Source organism: Fusarium tjaetaba (assembly GCF_013396195.1).
Source record: "Fusarium tjaetaba strain NRRL 66243 chromosome Unknown NRRL66243_c0000201, whole genome shotgun sequence".
Lineage (NCBI taxonomy): Eukaryota > Fungi > Ascomycota > Sordariomycetes > Hypocreales > Nectriaceae > Fusarium > Fusarium tjaetaba.
In genome coordinates this window covers 2,318-25,890 of record NW_023501397.1, presented here as the reverse complement: position 1 = coordinate 25,890, position 23,573 = coordinate 2,318, and the positions used below count along the sequence as shown (strand labels likewise).

At 48.6% G+C, this 23,573-nt stretch overlaps 6 protein-coding genes across 6 annotated transcripts; 3 read left to right on the top strand and 3 right to left on the bottom strand.

The window, feature by feature from the left end:
* Window positions 1-8,907: 8,907 nt before the first annotated feature.
* Window positions 8,908-9,663, bottom strand: FTJAE_9047 (ubiquitin carboxyl-terminal hydrolase L3; the record flags this gene model as incomplete). The annotated part of the gene is made up of 1 exon (XM_037355927.1): window positions 8,908-9,663. One exon carries the CDS (start codon window positions 9,661-9,663, stop codon window positions 8,908-8,910), a length of 756 nt encoding a protein of 251 aa, XP_037203880.1.
* Window positions 9,664-11,948: 2,285 nt separating this feature from the next.
* FTJAE_9046 (OPT family small oligopeptide transporter) lies at window positions 11,949-14,455 on the top strand (the record flags this gene model as incomplete). The annotated part of the gene is made up of 3 exons (XM_037355926.1): window positions 11,949-12,497; window positions 12,549-13,446; window positions 13,503-14,455. The coding sequence occupies 3 exons, from the start codon at window positions 11,949-11,951 to the stop codon at window positions 14,453-14,455; spliced, it is 2,400 nt and encodes a 799-aa protein (XP_037203879.1).
* A 1,172-nt stretch (window positions 14,456-15,627) lies between these two features.
* Window positions 15,628-16,261, top strand: FTJAE_9045 (60s ribosomal l37; the record flags this gene model as incomplete). Its single annotated transcript, XM_037355925.1, has 4 exons — window positions 15,628-15,631; window positions 15,724-15,744; window positions 15,959-16,030; window positions 16,116-16,261. The coding sequence occupies 4 exons, from the start codon at window positions 15,628-15,630 to the stop codon at window positions 16,259-16,261; spliced, it is 243 nt and encodes an 80-aa protein (XP_037203878.1).
* A 474-nt stretch (window positions 16,262-16,735) lies between these two features.
* Window positions 16,736-17,729, bottom strand: FTJAE_9044 (uncharacterized protein; the record flags this gene model as incomplete). The annotated part of the gene is made up of 4 exons (XM_037355924.1): window positions 16,736-16,789; window positions 16,923-17,096; window positions 17,142-17,426; window positions 17,490-17,729. 4 exons carry the CDS (start codon window positions 17,727-17,729, stop codon window positions 16,736-16,738), a joined length of 753 nt encoding a protein of 250 aa, XP_037203877.1.
* A 1,036-nt stretch (window positions 17,730-18,765) lies between these two features.
* Window positions 18,766-19,187, bottom strand: FTJAE_9043 (thioredoxin M-type chloroplastic; the record flags this gene model as incomplete). Its single annotated transcript, XM_037355923.1, has 2 exons — window positions 18,766-19,094; window positions 19,154-19,187. 2 exons carry the CDS (start codon window positions 19,185-19,187, stop codon window positions 18,766-18,768), a joined length of 363 nt encoding a protein of 120 aa, XP_037203876.1.
* A 1,369-nt stretch (window positions 19,188-20,556) lies between these two features.
* On the top strand, window positions 20,557-22,803 carry FTJAE_9042 (major facilitator superfamily transporter; the record flags this gene model as incomplete). The annotated part of the gene is made up of 2 exons (XM_037355922.1): window positions 20,557-20,707; window positions 20,765-22,803. The coding sequence occupies 2 exons, from the start codon at window positions 20,557-20,559 to the stop codon at window positions 22,801-22,803; spliced, it is 2,190 nt and encodes a 729-aa protein (XP_037203875.1).
* Window positions 22,804-23,573: the final 770 nt, after the last annotated feature.

Sequence of the window (23,573 nt, the reverse complement as noted above, 5' to 3'; positions counted from 1 at the left end):
GATGAGCGACAAGAGTGGGACGCTGCACGAGCAACCGTCCTGACGGTTGACGTGAGGATTTCAAGACAAACGAGTGTAAGGAATACAAGAGACAGAAAAGTTTTTGAGAGATTGTGTCAACTGATGAAGGATTGAGTGGGATCAGTTGATCTGAAATGACGCGACCGTCCACTTCTGGTTTCTGCGTGAACTAACCCTAGGTATGAAGGGAGAATTGTAAGAGAAGAGACGACAAACCTGATAGAATCTTGAGCCGGGGCGATACAGGCGCCATAATGTCTGGCGGGTCCTAATGTGGAATAGTGGCCTTGTCCAGTCTGAGGGTGTAGCGGAGCGGTTTCTAACGACGGACCCGTAGTCTTGGGGCGTATATTGGGTACCACAACACAACAAGATCGGGACTGATGGAAGTACCTGTCTAAGCAAGGATATGTACGCTCAAACTGACGATGATTGTCGTTTATTGTGAATAGCGATGCGGGCGACGAGGATCAAAGACGATAGCGCAGCTCAATTGTGCATGTAGCGGCTCGGGAGAGGAAAGCTATCGAATGGGAACGAGGCCAGCGAGGCGTCGGTGGGCGAGAAGACGGCAGTGATAGTGACAGCCAGCCGTAGAATCAACGAGCGACAGGGCCTAAATCGTGGCGTACCAGGGGGAAGCACAGCGGCGTCTCGTGCGTCAACTGTCGATAGGCAATGAAGGAGCAAGAAATCTACAAGCGGCCAGTAGTGAGTGTGATGAGTGGGACGAGAGCTGAGATGGCCTCGGTGGACGGTGCACCAAACGGGGTGTGGGAGATTGTCTGGGGATTGTAGTCGGACGGACTGTAGGAGCGAGAGTGGGCTGAGCTGAGAAGCTGCAACAAGAATTGGGTCCTTGTTCAAGCTTAGAAATCTCACAGCGGGCGCGGAAGAAGCTGTGCGGACTCGGCTCTAGGAGGATTTATCGGTACGAGTACGGCGGGCCACCGATTGTCCCTTTTTGCGATCGACTACGCTTACAGCTTCTGCGCTGCCTTGACTAAATTAATCAGCTTCGGGTTGATGAAAGAGAGGGTCGCCTGGTCTTTGGTGTGTTGTGTTTCGCCTGTAAAATGATGATATGGCCCGTGAATGATTGGGCCTCGATTTGAATTGAGGTGGCAGGGGGGTAAGGCGCCGCCGAGAGAGAAAACTCAAGTAGTGCAGTGCCTACCTGAAGTGTACTTGGCAGAGACAACCACTGTAATCTCTCTAGGGACCGGGATGTTGAAGATGTTCTGGAGAGGCTAGGCTAGACAATTTTGACAAGAGGAAAGTGAGAGGAGGCGTGTGGGAGAAAGAGAAGATGCGAGTGGACAACAGACCAGTAAAGATAGGCCAAGCCAAGAACCAAGGGGGCCGAGCTTTGCAAGGGGCCAGCGAAACAGCAAGCAACAAGCAAAGCAAGCAAGCAACAAGTGCGTATGTAGCAAGCAGGTATGTGAAGGAGAGGCTTAGATACAAGGAAATAAGACAAGGGGGGACCCCGGCCGGAGGCGGCGGCATGTACGATATGCGGGAGTGGCTCAGTCCGACTGGAGGTAGCTTGAAGGAAGAGAACGATATCATGAGCTGCAGCCTGCCAGTGGTTGGGAGGCTCAAATTACATGGCAGACATGTGCGTGTGTGATGAGATGCAATGCAATGCGAGGATATGGTTCAAAACGGAATGCTGCCCCCCAAAAAATGCAAACCCCCGTATTTGATTCTGTTGTGCCCAAAAAAAAAATGCCAATGGCAAACAGGTTGGGGAATAGGCAGAGACGGCTAGAAAGAGGGGTGTGTGATGAAGGGATGGATGGAAGGCTTTGAAGTCATGATGAAGCAGAGACTGTCCACTTGCTCCATGAAACTCAATTGGAGAACCAGGGCAGCAACACATAAGACTTCAGGCCAAGCAATTCACAACAATAGCAAAAAATCAACTTACAGCACTGTTTCTCTTTTGTCCCTCACAATAGAATTATTATTCCCAACTCAAGGATAGGCCGGTCGGCCGGTGGTGTGGCAGCAGTGACGAATGGTGACGAGGACGGGGGACTCGGAAGACCTTCGTTTCGAGCTCGATACGTTGCTGGAGCTAACGAGGATCGGTGCGGAGCGGCCGGAGGTTGAGGACCCAATGCCACGAGGAAAATGCGCGCAAGCTTAAGGTTGAATTAAAATCCTCCTCCGTAGTTCGTAGTCCGTACTCGAAGAGAGCGAGCCCAGCTGATGATTGATTGCACAAGTGACTGCCGGAATACCGTTGAAAGTACTCCGTAGACAAATATCAAGAGATCCGCCGCTAAAGATCCAAAGAACTCAATTCGAGTGTCTCAGTGTGGTTTTTTTTTCTTCGTCCGTTCAGAAGAAAACACTTTGGCCAAACACCGAAATTTCCTAACAGTTCAGGATCCAATGTCCCAGGGTTTGAGAATTATTGCCGGATGTTGCTTGTTGTAAACATCGGTCTAATTCGTCGCTGATTCTCCGTTCGATCGTTGTGTTTCGCATTTATTTTATCTTGGGTCGAGTAGGTAGCTCGCTTTGTCGTCGCGTGTCGTCTGGTCTCCGCTCTCGCTTTCTTTTCAGCTTGGGTGGTCAAATGTTCCCCAGACGCCACACAACCCGAAAGATTAAAAAAGAAAAAGACCGAATCTCACGTCGGTTGTGGTTGGTTGTTGATGCAGCAAACCAGAATCTACAATGTCCAAAAAAAGAGAGAGAGGGTGAAGAGGAGAAGTTTCTGCTCAGTCAAGGGAGAAAGTAAACGAGGGGAATCAATCACGCACGCACAGCCAAATGAATACGAAGCAAACCCCAGAAGCGAGAAGTCAGTCACCAGCAATTGCTTGGTTAGTACGAATAGATGGGACCCTAACTCGATTGCCCTCAATCCGTCCAAACCCAAATCTTCCCGACTCTGCCCTTGTCTTTCACCCTCCATCGCCATCCGTTGTCCAAATTCCTTATCATGATCCCTACCAGCATCTTCCATCCTGACATCCGCGTCGTGCGGCACGGGGTCGCGCTGATATTGGAGCATACCATCTGACGCCGCGACGACGGGTAAATTGATGTTGGTAGCCGGTAATTAGGTTTGATGATGAACCGAATATGCAGATACCCAGGCTTGGGGCCTTGATAGATCTCCTGGCTCCAATCTCGTGCAAGCTTTCTATGAGAGTTGGCTGTATACTGCGCAGGCCACACATGGCATGATCCATAATACCAGTCTGCTATATAGGAAGTCGGACAGCCAACAACGGATGCAGTACGACACAAGGCTCACATCAAAACTCCTTGAGTTGGATGGTAATCAAACAATTGCTTGACATAGGTGGCTACATTAAGAATCCATCATGCCTAGAAAACCCTAGTGTATCTGGCGGTTTAGACATCGTATTGACTAGCACACAGTTCATCAAAGCTAATATCAGGACAAGCACATGCAAAGATAAACCCCTCTCATTCAGAGTGCAGGGCAACCCTGACGAGCTGCCAACAAAACAACTGGATGTGACCTATGTAAAGTTCAAGCACCGTGGAGCATCACACAACACGATGGATGTACGCATCCCATATGCTGCGCCCCGGAGGAGCCAAGTACTGTATGATCAAATGGGTAAATTTCAATGGAACAGTTCCCCATCGTCAATAAACCCTTCCACCAACCGGGAATTTAAAGTCTTCCGGTTCCATGTGCTATCCCCCTATCTCACCCAATAAGAAACTAACAATTGGCTTTGGCCGATCAAAGAGTAGAGTTATAACAAAATCTTTTGCAGTCAAAAGTCTTCGGGTTAGAAGTTGGTTGTGGGTTTCAAAACATTGAATGTCTGTGCTGTGGGAATGCTTTCCTGGCTGCAATGAGTTTAAAACAAACCAACCTCATGCCAGTCCATGATGAACTGTATCCAATGCTTCGTTTCAACGGCCATTTCTTAATTTGGTTAGTAGGTTACTAGACAACTGTAATAACTTTCGGTCGGGTAAATCCCATCCTGTCGTCAAACTACGATAAGCATCAAATATCTTCGATATTACGGAGTACCTCCGTTGGAGTCTTGCAAAGGATTTCGGGATACATACTGTCTTTCTAGGTGGTTCGACCAACAGCTATACAAACCAGATAACGCAGAATTTGGAGAACCTGCCTTTCCATATCGGCGTCGCCTCAAACTCTATGCCGGAAGAGGGATGGAGTTGTTCCATCTCCAAGCAAAAATAACTTCAGTTACAAATCCAATCCCACGGAGCAGTGGCCTTGATACGCGTGTTCTCCGTCGCCATGGCTCAATTACCAGGGCCATCAGGGGTTAAACTTGTCTTCCCGCCGTGCCAAGCTGGATAGCAGCCCGCTACTTGGCAGAAACTGGTTAGTCCTAGTCCTCATTTGTCTTGGCGACAAAAGTTGCTGATGGAGCTTGTAAGACTTTGTTTGGTCAGGATGTCGCTCAGCAATCTCTGAGGCTCACAGCGACGGGAGGTGCGGACTTTCAGAGCCCTCCGGGCTCCCTACGCCGTCGAAAAAAACAGCAGTACCTGAAAGGTACCTGCTGCCAACTCCCTACCTTACCTAGATCGATCGCGGATCCTGGAAACACATCCCCTGTCTTGTCGCGCTGTACCTTGCAGAAATAAACCCACATTCCGTCACCATCCACTGAGGAGTACGTGTCGTTGAGTGTGATTTAGGTATTAACACGTACTGACACAGAGTGAACAAGCTTTTCTTGATGATCTCCCATCCCATTTCTATCTGGCGCTAAAAGGAGGTTTTCCTACTGCCTAGGTACCTAGTCCAGGAATGTCTCCATATAGGAACAAGAGGCGGTTCCGATACAGGCGAAATCCCAATAGACTAACACTCCGGATGGCCCGGCGTTTCTTTACCGCGACTACATAGTCGATGACGTAATGCCGAAACGAGCCAGACTTTCGAGCCCTTTAGGCAAGACGGTGAAATGGACATGGGACGAGTTTGTGGTTTTCGGCCTGCTAAGAAGGCCAGGGTCAGGGGTATAGACCGAGTAGTGGACGTTTTCTCAACGTGCGCGCCACGAAGCCACTCCTATTTTGGTGACGAGGCTCAGCGCTGAGCCGAATGAGGCTACCCTTCAAATACGCTTCTATGCCCCGGGATAGACCGTTCGAGCTAGTCGCCTTAGTGATTTTACTTGATCCGCTGTAAGTCGACCAGTCATGGTGTTCTCCTCTAACCTCATCGTCGATCTGCCGGGCTTACCTGGCAAGTTGTTGTTGCCGGCTACCGGCGTCAGCTATTGGATGTACTGAGACGTGCAGCGAACAAAAAAAAACCTGGATGAGCTGACGATATGCAGACTATAGAGCGCCATTGAACAATATTGAATATGTACACACCGATACTTGGCATTTTGTTAAAGATTTGGGCAAGCTTGTTGCATCCGTGCCTAATCTCGCCCGCCTCAAGAGGAATGAATGAAAGTCCCCCAAGCTCTCCCTTTATTCATGGTGATGGATGGATCCATCCACCTATCCTTTCGGGTTCGCTTCCACATACCACTGGCTCGGCGAGATCAAAGTCAAGGTGATCCCTGTAAGAAAAGCGTTTTCTTGTCTCCAGTTGGATCGTCTGCCGCAGCTCCTTATTTCACAGATATTCCTGAAGGTTGATAGAAGCTAATCAACGGCGTCACAGTCCTCCGTACTTGTACGATGCATGTATTATTTCCGTCAATCCAGGGATCCTCACCATGCACGGTTCTGGTGGTCATCACTGCTCAGGGGGGACTATTGACGATCCCTTCAATAAAATATATCACATTGGGTGCCAGCAACTCCATAAACGACCCCGTATCATTTGATAGCTAGTTCTCTCATCGCGATCTCGAAAAGTTCAAACATCATCGTTTTGCATGATCTACAACGGCGGACGGATATACGGTCGTTGTGTGTGCAAATCTAAACTCGCTTCCATTAGGTGGGTAGTCATCGCTTAAAACTGGGTGCTGTAAAGGCACCTCTCTAGGATACTATTGGATACTCTGCTGCTTGTTGACTGTCACTCCTTATATCCATCCTCGACAATAGGGTCATGCTCACTTGCAGATATCGTGCTCACTTCAGTTCCACGGCCGTTTTACTCCGATCTAGTGTGTCCTCGGCATCCAGGTTATCCGAACAGGCGCGCAAGGCTGAACAGTGTCGAGTTCTTCTTGGTCTATCTCGTCAAGTTAATCATATCATCCTTGTTGACGTTGTGCCGTGGATGGAGAGACCCAGTAGCTAAGGAACATGGGGCGTGTGCTAAATTTGACATTGCAGGGGGTCATCAACAGACCGGTTGACATGGGATTTCCAACATCTCGCATATTCTCGTGTGCTGTCCGTGATCCCGCCGTCAAGGCATCGTCACGTTAAGATGTAGCTATCTGCTCCACTGCTTTGTTACTTAATTATGTATGATTGTCATGTTCTTGTGTACGTACCATTCGGTGAGAATGTGAGATGCATCTGGCTGTCGTATGCCCTGATGTCTAATTAAAGCACCCGAGCGGGACAAGCCATTTGATGAGGTGTGTAAAGATCGACGACTGTTGGGACCATTTAGAATCACGACTCCTATTCCAAAGTGACCAGCATACATGTACATCCTCGACTAGTCACAAAGCTATGTACTGTGCTGGTGCATGCTCACCGTAAAACGACGCTGTGCATGGCAAGTGATGTGATATTTGGTTATGCTCCCGAGTATGGGCAGATGGCCCAGCTTACAGCCTACCTTAAGTATCTCTACTGAATGAATGCTGTGTCAAACCAACATCCAATCATTGAAATGGCCTTTGCACAAGGTACGATTAAACCCCATACAACCAAGGTCTGGTGTACCTAAGTTCATGTGCCCATCCTACAGAACTAGTTGTCTGCAGGGTAAGTGCAGCTCATAAGTTCATACCAGTATTGCCATCCACCCTATCCAAAGCTTCGCATGTATACGTATAAAATACATAGTACCTATTTGGTACACTGCACTGCAGTCGCAGGAAGTCTTTGTCTTCAAGCGTTGCGTCCGGATGTTCCAGTTCCCAGCTGAACCATCGGGTTGTCCAAGGCAATTCTGGTCGCCCAGTCTAGTACCAGACTTCTTGCAAGCCCTCATAAGAGACCATGTTGATTCTCTGCACCCCCAAGCTTATCGTAACCAGTCGAATGAATAATGCCAGTAGCTGAAGGCTGAGACATTGCCTCCGATTTGAGCAAAGAGCCTCACTCGTCGTTGTACGAGACTCTCCGGACTCAAGGCAGCACTGCCCTACGAATAGTCTATGGGGGCTGCAAATCGAGTCGTTAACGAGTTGACTCTCATCAGCCACAACAAATAAAAGAAAACCACGAGGGACTATAAGCTAGTATGTATTGGCAAGTCATCTGTTGTGCTTGGATTGTTACACTTATTGGTGAATCAACCAATGAGACATGAATATCATGCAGTATCTGTGTAACAGAATGAGTACCGGCAAGATAAGAACAACCAGAGAACGTACAAGAATATTACTGTAGGACAGAGAGGACAGAGCTCGGAGGCTTGAAGGCCCTCGTGCGATTGATTCATAATGTGTCAACCGGCTACTTGCATGCCCGATAATGCATGTTACAGGTGTGCTGCCGCGTTCCGAAAACTCGTCGCAGAATGCGCCATCCTGACCAGATTTCCCACTGGGAGTGTAAAATCAGTCAAAAGGAGAGACGTTAATTACTGTTAGGACCACAATTTTGAAGATATGGTTGTTGACAAGCCAGTTGGGCCACTGGTGGATTCGACGATGAAGTCAACCGACGAACACAGATAATATGAAATGTAAAAATCCCGAATCCCTATCGAAAGAAGAGAGCGAACACAGACATCCAGGGGGTCAACTCAATCCTGGCCGATGATCATATCCAATGTAGTTCTGCTCGTTGAGTCAAGGCGTCGTCTCTAAAGGGCTGATAACTCTAGGATAAGTGTTTCTCAGTCGAGGAGCAAAGAATACAAAATGTTGGTACAGAGTGCATTTTCACAGCATCGAGTCCGGGTCTGAAGTCACCACGGATGTGGCATGAGGAAATCTTCTTGATGTTGACTGCCTAGTTATGTCGAAGGTTGAATAATGTCCTCACTAGTCACGTTACAATAACTGCTAGGTGAAGGACAAGCAAACTCCCTTGAACTTGTATCCAAAATATATGAAAGTATATGATCTGATACCAACGACATATAGTTTGGCTAGGTGAGAGCAGTCACTTAGCCGTCCAGTCTGAGCAGTGTCAGGCGGAGGAAATATCCCTTCAACTAAAGCAGGTACTCGAAACCATGAAATAGAAAGGTTTTGCCTCAGCCTTCAACACTGACTGAACCACTACCACAACCCCGAGGAGCTTCGAGCCAAGTGTTGGACGCAAAAATCCAAGGACAGTGAAAAACGGGCTGCTGAATACACAAAGTCTAATTATGTACCGTCTAAACGCTTCCTGTGATTAGTCCACTTCACGAGTTACTGTCTGACGTGAATGATCCATATGACGGGTACGCCAGCATCTCATTGAAACCCAAGAACAGGTGAGAAACTCCGCAACATGTAGATGAATCTATGCACAGGACTGGGGTAACAAATTCGTGTCGTGAAAGCAGCAACTCGCTCTATTACACAACGGCTGTCGTGAAATATTAAGCACTAAAGACTAGATACACAACTCTGAAAGACTTCCAATATGCACCTAGGCGAATTTGAAAGTATCTGAGTGTCACAGAGTAAACCTAATCAGATCAGTTGATGATCTAGGACAGGCACGTGTAAAACCCAACGTACAGGAGAAAACCCAGTGTCAAGTTTGTCATCACTATCTTGTAACCAGCCGGTTTCCAGGGATCTATATTCAGGCGCCATCTGGAACAGTTGCCAGTGCGATGATACTGAACTCGAGGTTCCCCTCAGCAGCTTTGGTAAATCTTTTGACAGTAACTTCCAATGCCTTGTTGCTGAGAAGATCATCACCTTCGTCCAATGTGCCGCGATCAACCGGGCCTCCCCAACCTCCTTCAAGATCGTATAGATGACCATCTTGGCCCTTAACGAAGCTGATGAAATGATATCCGCTAGGCTCTTCGCTCGCAGGGGCTATCGTGTCACCCATCACTGCGGCAGCCATGTGAGCCTTCTCCAAATCTATCGAGTTGTAGAGATGATTGGCGCGTTGGAGAGGCTTGAGATCTTGTGTTTCCTTCAGAATCTTATCGAGGATCGAGTCTGGTTTGATGAAGCTTTTGGCTGTGCCGTTGCTCACGCTGTGCAGGAGAGCAATGAGACCGCAAGCGTGACCTATAGTTTGTTTGTACCACACAACTGGCTCGTCTGGACCAGAGCCATCGTAACTCAGCTCCTTTGAACCTGGGTCATTCTCACGAACGCGCGCCCACATAGGTGCAGGAGTGATGAAGACCAGAGCATGAACTGGACGAGGGATCATGGCAAGCAGCTCAGGCTCGTCAATGCTGTAGACATCGTAAAAACCGAGCTTCTCGGAAACGCCCAGGTTGTGAATGAGTTTAGTGAAAACTTCTGGATTATTTTCGAGTGGAATGAATGTCTTTGTACCATCCTTTCTGAAGGAAACTCCTGGTGTTGTTGACATGATGCCGGACGTTTTGGGAGTGGCAAGTTTAGATGCACCTCGCAAGTTGTCTACCTCGCGATTGCTCCCGTGAGGTTATCTTACTTATCAAAAATTTAGGTAGAGTTGACTGGAGTGGAAGGAAACTATAGCCTCCACTGCTATGAATAATGAAAGTGAAGACACCTAGTAGGCAGCAGCAGTGCGTCATCTGTTGGAGATGGCTTCCACACAATGCCACTACGTGAATCAAACACGTAGTGGCAGACCGAGAGCGTGTGTAAGGTACCTAATTTGAAGGAATTAATGCCGACGGCAAACGAAGTGCATATCACTACGGTTATTATTGACATAACGTGGAAATTTTCGCTGCATAGGTGCTTGATTGCGAAGTCGGATGGATGAGTAACAGATATCAAGATTATCCATCTTGTATTTCTATAAATCTTGAGCCATGATTAGTTCACACTACATGTCTTCGAATATGGATCTTGAAATGACTTGAAAGCCTCTTTGTTTGTTCTTATGAATCGCTGGAAACAGTTTATCGTTATCCAATACTCCCTTCCGTTGTCGACAAGATGTGTGGTATGACAAAACGACAAAATTGGCTTGTCTACCTTAGGTATACAAAGAGCAACCAATAACAGCGCCTATGTGTTTCTCGGCAAATGTGTCCATTAGGCACATTTGTTGATAGCTTTGTGATTGTTGACGGAAGAAGAAAACCTCTTTATTCGGTCAAAGTTCACTTACACACATGAACTTCAGGGTGTGGTTAAATTCAGTGGGTCTTTACGAGATGTAGTTCGCCATCTTGTATTGTAAGATCCTTAAGGTAGGTAGCCAACCTGCCAGGCTCAATCCAATATATCATTCGGCGAGCAAAAGGTCCCAATTCTCCATCGTTTTGCCCGAAACCACCTCATAGTTTTCCTGACTAGAACGGACCCTGAGTTGGAAATTTTCGGCAGAGATTTCGAGAGCTTTTAGTGGTCTGATCAAAGGTTCCATCACTTCTGGTTGCAGTGGATGTGAGCCGAGCAGAAGTTAACAAAAGTTCGCCACGTGATGGAGGCTGATCAGAGGTAAATGAAACCATCTTGGCCTTCACAAAGGACCTTTTGCAAGAGACTGATCTCCAGGTCGACTCGGTGGGACAATCAAATCAAAGATTGGACTCTTGACATACTGCATCTGCTGAGCAAGTTGGGCGAAACGAACACAAGTCCTGGAATAATCCATGCCCGGCAGATTCCACCAACCCTCAACCTTCGAGATTCCAGAAGGATTCTGGCTCTAGGACCTTGAACCCGACATCATGGTTCAGGAGGCAATTGAAGCCTGGTTGCACCCTGAATCAATCAACGATAGGGAAGAAATTGCCCATCGTTTGACGTTCTCAGCATGATTGGCAGCGGTCGAGCCGTTTATGTCGACAAAAGTGCCAGGCTGGGCGTTGAAACACGCACACACCAGCCGCTGTATTCTCACGTACATCATGATTATCTTGTGGGCCGAGGCTAACCCCGGACAGGCTGGAGATAAGCAGCGCTCCGAAGGCTTGAACGCCATCAGGGCCTGTGTTGATTGGGTGCGTAAGATAACAAAATGGCGTGCCAATGCCTGATGTGACATCGAGGATGAACAGGGCTCCCGAGGCGTGCTGGGCTGTCCTTGCGATAGGGAAACCTAGCCGAAGTCGAGAGGAGCCGAGCTCCTACGGTCGCTGAAATGTTTTAAAACACTTGGCGACTCTACAAATTGCCGCCTCGAAAGAATCGAGCGAGAATACCAACGAATTAAAACATGCTGCTTTTTCAACAAAAGGTCCGAATTTTCAGACTGAAGAACCACAGGGGGCCAACGAAGTCTGCAGTCGACAAGGTTGAGCCCGAGCCCATGCCTGATTAAGAAGGTGGTCCAGATCCAATTGTGCCGTCGCCCGCGATAGCATTGCACGAACATTAGCACTATAGCCAAACCCGTCTAGCACCGGGTTCTTATGGCTGTTCCCAGAGTACAGCATTGAGTGGTGTCAATGTGCGATTCGCGGGGAGCGACACTTATCCCCTCCTGGTTCTTGGGGCTGAGATCCCCCCCGTACTGGTCTCAGGCCGTCTGTATAACCACATCTGCACAGTAGCAGCCGCTGTCGGCTTTCTCCTTCGCTTCAACATCGTCTCTCAATACCACAAGACCAAAGGCCGTTGTTGTCGCTGTCATAGCGGGCTTCAAACCACGCGTCGACGTCGGTTCGCTGTCGCTGAAACAATCCATTGCTCGAGCAAAGGATATCAATTATCATGGCGCCGTCTCTCTTTCGCAAACGCCACGAGGCCGAGGATATTATTCCAATCCCCGGCCCTCTCGAGACCGTCTCCGCTTCCGGTCGTGATTACCTCGAGAATCTACAGCAGTTCGAGAAGTCTCACAAGTTCGATCCCAATCTGCCCATCGACGACCTCACAGATGTCGACGCCGCCATCGCGACTGGAAATGCCGAGAAGGGGATTGAGATTGAGCACGCGCTCATGGAGGACAACAGTCCCTATCCTGAAGTTCGATCTGTCGTCCGAAACTACGATGTTGATGTCCCTGCCAACACCATCCGTGCCTGGACTATCGGGTTGATTCTTTGCACCATCGGTTCTGGTGTGAATATGCTCTTCTCGTTGCGAAACCCCAGTGTCACAGTCACTACCTACGTAGTCCAGCTTGTCGCCTATCCGTTTGGTCTTGGCTGGGACTTGATCATGCCTGACCGAGAATGGACCTTGTTCGGTCTCAAATTCAACCTCAAGCCCGGTAAATTTAACTATAAGGAGCATGTGGTAATTGTCGCCATGTCCAATGTATGCACAGTTCCCCTCTTCCTCATAAATAAGCATCACTAACTCGGATAGGCGGCCTACGGTGGCGGTGTTCTCTACGCAACTGATGTACTCCTCGCGCAGCAAATCTTTTACGGCCAAAAGTTTGGCTGGGCTTTCCAGATCCTATTTGGCATTACGACTCTTTGCACTGGGTATGGATTGGCTGGACTTGCCCGTCGCTTTCTGGTGTGGCCGGCTGCTATGATCTGGCCCACTGACTTGGTCAATTGTGCCTTGTTCTATACGCTTCACGATCACTCCGGCTCGGACCCTACTAAGACCAATGGCTGGAAGATGGGGCGGTATAGATGGTTCTTGATCGTTGGAGCTGGAGGTTTTGTTTGGTATTGGTTCCCAGGTTGGATCTTCAAAGGTCTTTCTTACTTCACCTGGGTTTGCTGGCTTGCACCTCACAACGTTAAAGTCAACAAGATCTTTGGTGGCATGACCGGCTATGGCTTGATGCCTACATCCTTCGATTGGACCGTGTACAGCGGTTACCTACAGTCCCCTCTTATCCCTCCCTTCCACGCCATCGCGAACGTTCTCCTGGGCATCATTGTTTTCTTCATCTGCATATCAATGGGCATCCACTTTACAGGTACCTGGTATGCGGATTACTTCCCAGTCCAGTCATCCGAGTCCTACGACAACACGGGCGCCATCTACAATGTTACGAGAATCCTCGACAGTAACTTCCAGTTCAATGAAACTGCCTACAAGGAATACTCGCCACTCTTTCTACCGACGCAGTTTGCTCTTTCTTACGGTCTGTCCTTTGCAGCTGTTACAGCAGTTGTTGTTCATGTTGTGCTCTACCATGGACATGAGATCTGGAGACAATTCAAGCTGGCCCGCAATCAGGAGGATGACGTGCACATGCGACTGATGAAGAAGTACCGAGATGCGGAGGATTGGTGGTATGCGAGTAAGTTTGGTGACATTCCAACAAACCCAATATCTTTTCATACTGACACTCATCAGCTCTTTTCATTGTCATGGTTGCTATTTCCATTGGCGTGATTGCTGGTTGGCCAACTGGCTTCCCCGTCTGGGCGTACTTCATCTGCCTCCTTATTCCCGTGCTGTGGTTGATCCCTATCGGTGTTGTTCAGGCTATTACCAATATCCAGCTTGGTCTTAATGTTCTGACTGAGTTCATCATTGGCTACATGGTTCCTGGGCGCCCCATGGCCATGATGATGTTCAAGAATTACGGCTACATCTGCATGGGCCAGGCACTTTACTTTGCGCAGGATCTTAAGCTTGGTCACTACATGAAGGTCCCCCCCAGAGTCATGTTTTCTTCACAGCTGGTTGCCTCAATCTGGTCGGCTATTGTACAGATTTGCGTGATGAACTGGGCACTGGGACACATCCCTGACGTTTGTGCGGTCGATCAGCCAAACAACTATACATGCCCAGGTGGCCGCGTCTTCTACACGGCCTCTGTGATCTGGGGAGCCATTGGACCCGCTCGTATCTTCAGTCACGGCTCAATCTACTCGTCGCTCCAGTGGTTCTGGCTGGTTGGTGCTGTCACACCCATCATCACATGGCTGCTGGCCCGCAAGTGGCCTCGTTCAATCTGGCGATATGTCAGCACCCCTCTTATCTACGGTGGTGCTGGTATGTTGCCCCCAGCCTCTGTGTATATCTACCTATGCTGGGGCATGGTCGGTGCTTTCTTCAACCGCTTCGTCAAGAGAAGATATACGGGCTGGTGGCTCCAGTACAACTACGTCACTTCAGCGGCACTGGATTGTGGCCTCATCATGTCCACAATGGTGATTTTCTTCACCTTGTACCTAACGAGTGCTTCTCCCCCCAATTGGTGGGGTAACTATGGCGCGTTGGAGACGATGGACTGGAAGACTACGGCGGTCTCAAAGACGGTTCCAAAGGGCTCGTTTATTGGACCTTCGACTTGGAACTAAGTAACCAATCTTATAAACAATCGTTCATGGGCATGGTTTGGGAAGGAAGATTTGGATAGTTAACTGAAGGGATTTCGAGGCGTTATGGTCTAGGCTATTTGTTACTTGGCAATGTTTCTTACTACACGTGCGAGATACCTCAATGATGATTAATGTTCACGGACTTTTTGGAAGAAGCTGTTTGGGCATGAGTGACAATTTACGAGCGTTTGAATTACAGCTGTACCTTCAATTGAGATTTGAATTCATATCGTCATTTACGATGAGTTTTATTTACAAAGTAACTGTTATAAGCTTGCTTAGTTGGCCGCCCCCCGGCTCGAGCCAACAGGTACAAGACTCAATCAATGGAAGCCAGAACTACGATGGTACTGCACTTGCAGCTATGGGGAGTAAGAAAATATAAGACTTTAGAAGAGGGTACCAAAATAAACTTAGTAAAGACTCCCCTAAGCTTAGAACAAATTACTTAAATCTTTTTATCCCTTAGGATTAAGGTACTGAGTTTTCTTTCTTCCCTCAGGTAGGATATGCATTGTACCTATGTATGGAAAAAGAAAGAGCGAAGATGAAGTATGAGATAGACAACTATCGTTTCTCATACCAAGGATGGCTAAAGGAAAAAAAAAAAGAAGAATAGAAGAGCGAGATAGCTTGAGAGGATATTCCTGCCTACCTCATTGTATTATACCTTCCCTCTTACATAGCAGACAGTTCCTTCCTTACCTTAGGTTACCTTAAGGTAGATGGCATCTCCACTCTGCGCCTTCCTCTGGCAACACTTTCATGAGACCGGGAGATGGCATCTGTAAGGCACCTTCCTTGCCTGACTTGATGCATTGGCACCTTATAGCACAGCACTTACATGCAATTGCATTCTCCCACGCCTTCACAGGGAGGAGACGAGAAACTCATCGTGCCCAACACCAGTCGTACACCTCAAAAACGGTACGTTTGGTGGCACTGCTGCACGTGACTGCAGATCCTTGCTCTTTCCCTTACCTAGGTACCAGGTAGCGTAAATCAATCGCTCTTGCCATGTAGGGCACACAAAAAAATCACATGATCCACACAGCTCGCTCCTTCCCAAAAATTCACTCCGCCGAAATTGGTCTCCCAAATTGAAGAATTCTCGATCGCCATTCAACTAACCGCCAAACACCACAGCCAAGATGAGTACGTCGCCGCTTGTCAGCTGCTCGCGAAACAACAGCAGACGATGCTTCTCCCGAGAGTAATTAAGAGTTTATGCTAATGCGTCTCAACAGCGAAGGGTACCTCCAGCTTCGGTAAGCGTCACAACAAGACGCACACCTTGTGCCGACGATGCGGTTAGTTCTTATGCCCTCTTGTCTCGCTGTTGAGACAGCCCTCGATCTGTGCAACGGATATTCGAAATATAGCCGACGCTGAATTTAAACGATGGCGGGAATCGAGGGATGTCTGAACAGCGAGGCTCGGAAACATCGAAGTGGACGGAAATACTGATGGGATCTGAAATAGGTCGCCGCTCTCTTCACGTTCAGAAGCATGAGTGCTCTTCTTGCGGCTATCCTGCTGCCAAGATCCGCAAGTGTACGTGAACTTCTCACAAATGGCGTCGATAAACCGATATCGAATGCTCGACGCTCTTTGGCAGCATTACTAACTGCATCAACAGACAACTGGTCCGAGAAGGCTAAGCGCAGAAAGACCGTCGGCACTGGCCGCACTCGCTACCTCAAGGATGTATCTCGACGATTCAAGAACGGTTTCCAGACTGGTACCCCCAAGGGCGCTCGAGGCGCTACTGCCGAGAAGGCCTAAATGGGGACCGCATCCCTTCTGATCCCTTCCACCACCTCTCCGGCCTAACCCTCTTCCACCACGGACGTTTAAAACACCCGCCTCTTCGAGAACATACAACAGCAATGGCGGCTCATAACATGAGCCTAGATCCAAGGACAATCTGGTTGGAACCGGAGTTAGGGTGGTGATTGGGACGGGCGGTCGTGTCTGTCGGTTCGTGGATGAAAGGAGCGTAAAGGAGCGGCTTGGAGCATGGGCATGGTGTTTTACATGTTTGAGCAAGGAAGTAAAAAAAAGGACCCTTTTGCTCTTCTGAGATTCCATAGGGTTTCGGTTACGAGGTTCTGAAATGGCATCTTGATTCTGCATGAACGTACCTATGACCATTGAACGGACATACGCGAGGGAAAAAATTGGTTGACTGTCGTGGCAACTCACGTCCCGTGCATGACACCATATTGATTGAGGTATGGTCTGCAACTTGAAAGGTTCTTAAGCGGCGGTTCTGAGACCAACATCTTGCATGCCACGACAGTTGTTCTTGGCCTTGATTTTGGTTTCTATTCAGCATCCATCATGTCCCTCTTTCAAAGACCTTGACCCCGCCATCCGCAACAACATGATATAAATATTCAGTAGCACCACCCAAGGTCTCTGCTCCAGGTCCTGTAATACGTACTACTCCACTGACATCCCTCGCTGTCCCTGTATCAAGCATCCGCAGGGCCAACACCATGTCAGCTTGATGTGCCGAAGAAAGCACGAGGCTGGCGTGCTCTCGTTCAAGCGTGGTAACTTGGGTAGCAACAAGAGGCACGTCGGCTGACAGAGTGAGTAGCGTACTGTGCACAAGCTGCGAAAGATTTAGCGATGACACCCTCCTTCTGAGCAGACTTACACTTCGTAGGCTAAGAACGGCGTCTTGAAGCGTGAGACTTGTGGTTGAGTCATCGGTGACAGCGAGAAGCGCATCAAGTTGGTCGATAATAAGGATCTTACGCGACGCACGCAAATCCGCGACAGAGCCTTCAATTTCCCTTTTGATATCTGAAAGCTCCGTACTCCGAAGCGTTCTTTCTTTTCGCGTGCCTGGTACCCCGTTCTTATCTTCACCATGGAGTCCTGAGAAACCGTCGATGAATGTGAAGCGTCCTGCTCTGCTTAGGGCATCTAAATCAAGGCCCTGGTCACAATATTAGTATTTGCCTATACAAATAGTCCATTGATCTGTCTGTGAACTTGTTACCAATTTTGTAGAGCCCTCTCTCCAAAAGGCACCATCTCTCATGAAGCTCAGCAGTATGACGCCTGTGTCCTTGGTGCTCTCATCCCCATCTGCACTACCTCTCAGGTATGAATACAGATGGCGCAGAACCAGCCAGTTCGCGCTTGCACCAAGCACGCTGGTGACAAGATTGAGCGAGGACTCTGAAGGCAGAGAGATGTAGGGCTCCAAAAGATGAGGTATCCGTGTAGTGGAAGCCATTTCGGGAACCAAATATGGGAGATAATTATTAAGTTGATACAAAATATTCTGAGGGTTGAGTGGCACTGTGCGAGAAAATCAGTGCTTAGTGGAGCGAGAGGACACCATAGAGAGGTGATAGGCAAAATCAACACTAACTATCACGTTTGGAAATTTGAACTACGAAGAAAATGTGTGAAGTATTATGTTCAAATCTGGATTACGAGTAAGCAGGAGTTTGTGGAAGAAGGTCTTTTCCAACCGGTTGATTACGGTTTGCCAACCTTACACAAACTTGGCGCTCAAGGAGGGACGAAGCTGAAAATCATTGCAGTTTTAACCTTAACACTCAGTACCTCGCGAATTCTGTGCTCTATCTCTGGGAGGGGATATTCAACCTCACCTTACTATGGTGAATTGTTCTCTGATAGAGTACCGTCGTCATCGAGTCTAACAAAATTCTCAAGCCTGCTAACGCGGACGAGAAGATGGTGTGTCTATATCTAACTAGTCATTTCTTAAGACTGGACTGGCCGAATCTTCTGCTGGTAACTTGCGTATGACACGAATTTGTTCATGAATTCTAGGACCTCACACAACGGGCAAGGCTTCGTTTGAATCGACAGTTTCGTTCGGCCTAACAACAACATCCAATGTTCAAGGTAGCGAATGCATTAACCTGGAAGAGCAGTACCATGGGAGGTATGTGACGGGCTTCATTGGGCCAAGCCTGCATTATTCTTGTGAATGACACTGGTCTTGGCCGTACACACAAACACCAAAGTTACTGCTCCTCCTGAACTTGATCTATATCGGGGAAATGACCGAGAGCGAGCAATGACAAGTATTTCCACTATTTGAAGGGAGTAGATTTTAGGCAACAGATGCCTGTCTCCCAGTCCGACGTGATGATGTTTCTCAAGCATTTGTGATGGGTGCTATTGATGTCGTGGGCCCTCTAGATATCTGGCTGTGATATTGTTGGCATGGTTCAGAAGGCAGAAAATATCCCGGATCGCGTCTATTATACAGATCATTGATGAGTTTTGGTGTTGCCCTATTTGCCAAACAGACCTCCAAAGATAGACGAACCACCACCACCTCCTCCTCCACGGCCACCATGTCTTCTGGCTTCAGTTCGGATCCATTCCTTCAGAAATTCTCTGTCCGCGAGCTTTCTGGCATCCGATAGCTTGGTTGTTGTTTGTGCCTCCCCGCCATCGAAACTTAAGAGCGTAGGAATGCTGGTGATCATGTAAGTCATGGCCAAGTTGGGGCTTCCTGACATGATATCCGAAGAATCAAACTCAACAGTCGCGAGAGACACGCCTCCCTCCTCCTCGCCAACGCCAGACTCAACAAGATCCCTGATGAGAGGGCTTACGGCTTTGCAGGTTGAGCACCATGAGGCGGTCCACAGGGTCAGTAGGGGGGTCCGGGACGACGTCGAGAGTGAAAGGTAGGTTGAGAAAGAGTCATTGTTGCGGATACTAGCTGGCGGTCAACGGACAAGCTATTTCTCGGCAGAGGGAGACAAAGACAGCGATCGACAAATGTATTGCAAGGGGGGGAACATGTGCGGAGACATGTGATCTATCAAAGCAAGCAATTTGACTTACGGGGCGTATATCTGGTTCTTGTCTTTTCGCGATGTCGTTGAAGAAATTAAGGCTCGCTGGAATGAACGAGGTATCGTCTGTGCCTTGTTACGGAAAAGCCGGAGCCCAGTACGTAAGGTGAATGTGTGCATTATAATCTTGAGATGAACCACAGCCTCAATGGCTAAAGCTGAGAGTGCAATTGGACCTAAAATGCTTCGGTAGAATGGAATTCAAGCGAAGATTTGGAGGTGAGACATGGTAAGACGCCCATGCCAGGAATGATGTAATGACCCCAGCGACAGGACCCTTCACAAGGTGGGGGATGCATTGTTTACTGGGGCAGCTGCAGTGAGATGGGCCAGTGGTGAGCTTGCAGAGAGATACTGCAGAGTGCCGACCGCACGGGACACGGTTTAAACAACAACAAGGCGGTCACGCGTGCAGCATCTACAGAAGTGAAACTTGGTTTAACCTGGAATCGTCCTTAGTTATGGCACTGCCGCCGCTCCCGCCAAGTAGCCGACCCAACCCAGCAGGATGAATGGGATAGATCCTTTGTCACCAGGCCTAGAGGCACAGGAGTGGAGAAGGAGTCGAGCCTGGTGATCCAACGTTAACCTTACTCGCGTTATCCGTCGAGTAGTGCCAGGTAGACCGTTACGAGTCCAGTCCAGTCCCTTATCAGGGAGAAAGGCATGGAAACCTTACTTATAACCCTACCGCCTCGTATTGTTTCTTTATGAGGACATGTTCCTCATAGCGAGCCAAAGTGGCATGTTTTCTTCATCTTTTTTTGCCTCTTCCGTTGTATGATTACAGGCGGGGTTTGTTTTTGCCATATACCTTTTCATACCTTACCTTATGGCTTGCAGCTGGTGACGACTTGAACACTCCACAATTATTGGACCCTGATGCCTTCCATCGCTTCGCGACGAAACTAACTGGCTTCCCATCTCGATCACACTCACCTATAAACAAATTCCATTATCCATCATCCAATCTCCCTAACCTAGGATTCTGTGTCCAGCCTCACTTGGTTCTCCTTCCTCGAGGACGTGCCCTGCTTTAGAAGGAACCTTTGTTTCCCCCTATATCATTATCCATTTGACACCTACAATCGAAGAAGTATCCATCAAGGTCTATCTCCCCCTCTTCAAGCATCTCATCGAGAACCCCTCTTTACGCATCAGAAGTGAAATCCAAAACTCCAGTTTTCATTTGCATATTTTCTTGAGAAAGTCCTCCTCATGCAGTCAGAGAAATCAGATGTGCCCAGGTGGAGGCGCTTCCTGGGCGGCAGCGGCAGCGGACCTACCGGTGCCAGGCCAGACGACTCGTACGGACCTTCCAGATGGAGCATGGGTGTTCTGAACGACAAAAAGACTATTGAAGTTCCAGGTAAGCTCAAAAACTCACGTGTTCCTATATCGAATTCGCAAGACTGACGCGTTATAGGTTCCGTGCTTCTTCTGGCATCACATCGCAATGAGCCTCTTGGTCTGCGAAATGTGCACGCCAGAACATCTCACTCATCCATTCCTGCTGGATTTCCTGTTGATACACGAAGGACATCAGCCTCATCAGCGGCTGCTTCTGCTGCTGCTGCCTCAGTAGCGGAGAACCATGCTTCCCCCGACGAGAGTGACGGCAAGAAGAAAACAAGCGATGGGGCTATCATCCTGGAACCACAGCCTGAAGAATCAGGAAATGATCCTCTGAACTGGCCTGCTTGGAAACGTGACATTGCTCTTTTGTCGCTTGGTTTCTACTGCATGATTGGCGGCGGCACAACTCCCATTATCGCCGCCGGCTTCACCGACGTTGCAGAGACATACGACGTTGATGTCGAGAGGGTCGCTTTGACCACTGGACTCTACATGATGGGAATGGGCCTCGGCTCCGTTGTGTTCTCACCGACCGCTATCCTTTGGGGTAAACGCCCAGTATATCTAGGTAGTGCGATCCTGTTCATTGGGACATCACTCTGGGCAGCATGGTCTCCAAGCTTCAATTCTCTCCTCGCGGCCAGAGTCTTCCAGGGCTTTGCTGTTAGCCCTGTTGAATGTCTTCCATCAGCCACAATTGCCGAAATCTTCTTCCTCCATGAAAGAGCCTACCGCATTGGTATCTATACTCTTCTTTTGCTCGGCGGCAAGAATTTGGTCCCCCTTGTCAGTGCCGTCATCATTGGCGGTCTTTCGTGGCGTTGGGTTTTCTGGATCTTGGCTATGATTATTGCTTTTGGTGCTGTGCTGCTCTTCTTGTTTGTCCCGGAAACCTTTTGGGATCGCACCCCTCACGCAAGGCCTAAGCATCCATCCAAGCGTCCAAGTTTTCTTCGCCGACTCTCATCTCGCCATGCGGTTCCACAAACTGGCGGAGAGGGGCTACTTCAGGGTGAGACTGAGGCGCACTTCGCAGATGCGGACCATGCTCAAGATGGACACCAATCACCTGCTGCTCTTCATCGAGGCCGGGATCTCCATGTTGGCTTTGCTGAGTCTGGCGACGCTGCTGAAGACGCAGCAGCACCTGTGACTCCAGTTTCGCCTAAGGCGGTAGTCCATCCGTCTGGTCAAAACCCAGCTGCCCCAGGGGACGTCGGCAGCACGACTGGAAGTGAGTCCAACAGTGCGTCTTTCAAGCTAGGTCCAAACCTCGAGAACGAGAAGTTAGATGCCTCGCAGCTCCGGGGTCCGCCCAAGATCCAGGCCTACACACACAACCTCCGTCAGCAGCCTCCAAAGTCGTTCGTTCAACAGCTTAAGCCCTGGCATGGAAGGTTAAACAGCGATAGCTGGCTCAAGGTCATGGTCCGCCCTTTCATTCTATTCGCATACCCCGCGGTCCTTTGGTCAGCTGCCGTGTATGCTTGCTCTGTGGGCTGGCTTATCGTCATCTCTGAGTCGATTGCCATGATATACCGCGACAAGGATTCTTATAATTTCACCGCGCTCCAGACAGGCTTAGTGTATATCTCACCTTTCATCGGTGGTATCCTGGGAACTGGCGTGGCTGGCAAGGTCAGTGACATTATCGTCAAGATCATGTCCAGGCGTAATGGCGGTCTCTACGAGCCTGAGTTCCGTCTTGTCATGGCCCTTCCCATCCTTATCAGCACATGCATAGGCCTCATGGGCTTTGGCTGGTCGGCAGAAGAAAAAGACCATTGGATGGTCCCTACCTTCTTCTTTGGAGTTGTGTCATTTGGTTGCTCCCTTGGATCGACTACCTCCATCACGTTCTGTGTGGACAGTTACCGCCAATACGCCGGAGAGGCTTTGGTGACGCTTAACTTTTCAAAGAATATCTTGCATGGACTTGTTTTCAGCCTCTTCGTCACGCATTGGTTGCACGGCGATGGCCCGAAGAAGGTGTATATTTGGATTGGTATAATCCAACTGCTTCTCATGCTGTGCACAATTCCTATGTACATCTACGGCAAGAGGGCACGCATGTGGACAGTTCGAGCAAATTTGATGGAGAAGTTCTGATTTCGAACGGGCATTGCTTGGAGTTTTGACACCTTTATTGCATGAGACAGAGCGCACCGCATGATTCCTTCATTTTGACGATATGGAGTTTGTCTGTTTTGCTATTACTTACAACATAGGGCCTGGCACGCAAGTGCTATTGCATTGAACACCGAGACCCAGTATGATTAGAATGAGTATTTCTGTTAGTCAAGATGACGATTAGTCGTATTACTGAGAACAGATTTGTGCATCCATTAATTTGGCTGTTGCTGGTGATGTCTGTCGAATACTCGTACAATAAGAGACTAGCTTAGCTGTTTACCAGTTGCTTTCCATACCTTTGCCTTGATGGATGTCCTCCTCCCGGTTCCGGGCTAAACTACCACAATATAGCAGGATATGTAGCTAGAGTGTTGTAAATATGCCCCTATCGAGTTTCGTCACGCGTCCAGAGCTGACAGGCATAATGATGAGATGTCGCTAGGTAATATCACGACTAAATGGCATTTGGAGCCCCCCCCCCCTGCTTTACGGAGGATTCCTGAGCCAGCAGCGTTTCATGGTAGTTGAGTATTCTTTTATCTCAATGGGTTCGAGCAAGGGGCTAGAACTTCTAGAATGAAGTATTATTAGCTTCCTGTCTATTCCTTTCTGTTTACCCCTCGATACTCAACCTTCAGATTTCAGATCATCAACAACAAGAAGTGGCTCACAGCTCCAAGAACTTTGTTTGTATAATAAAAAAAAAAGAGCTTATGAAAGCACACGACGAGATAGTCTCCAAGCGA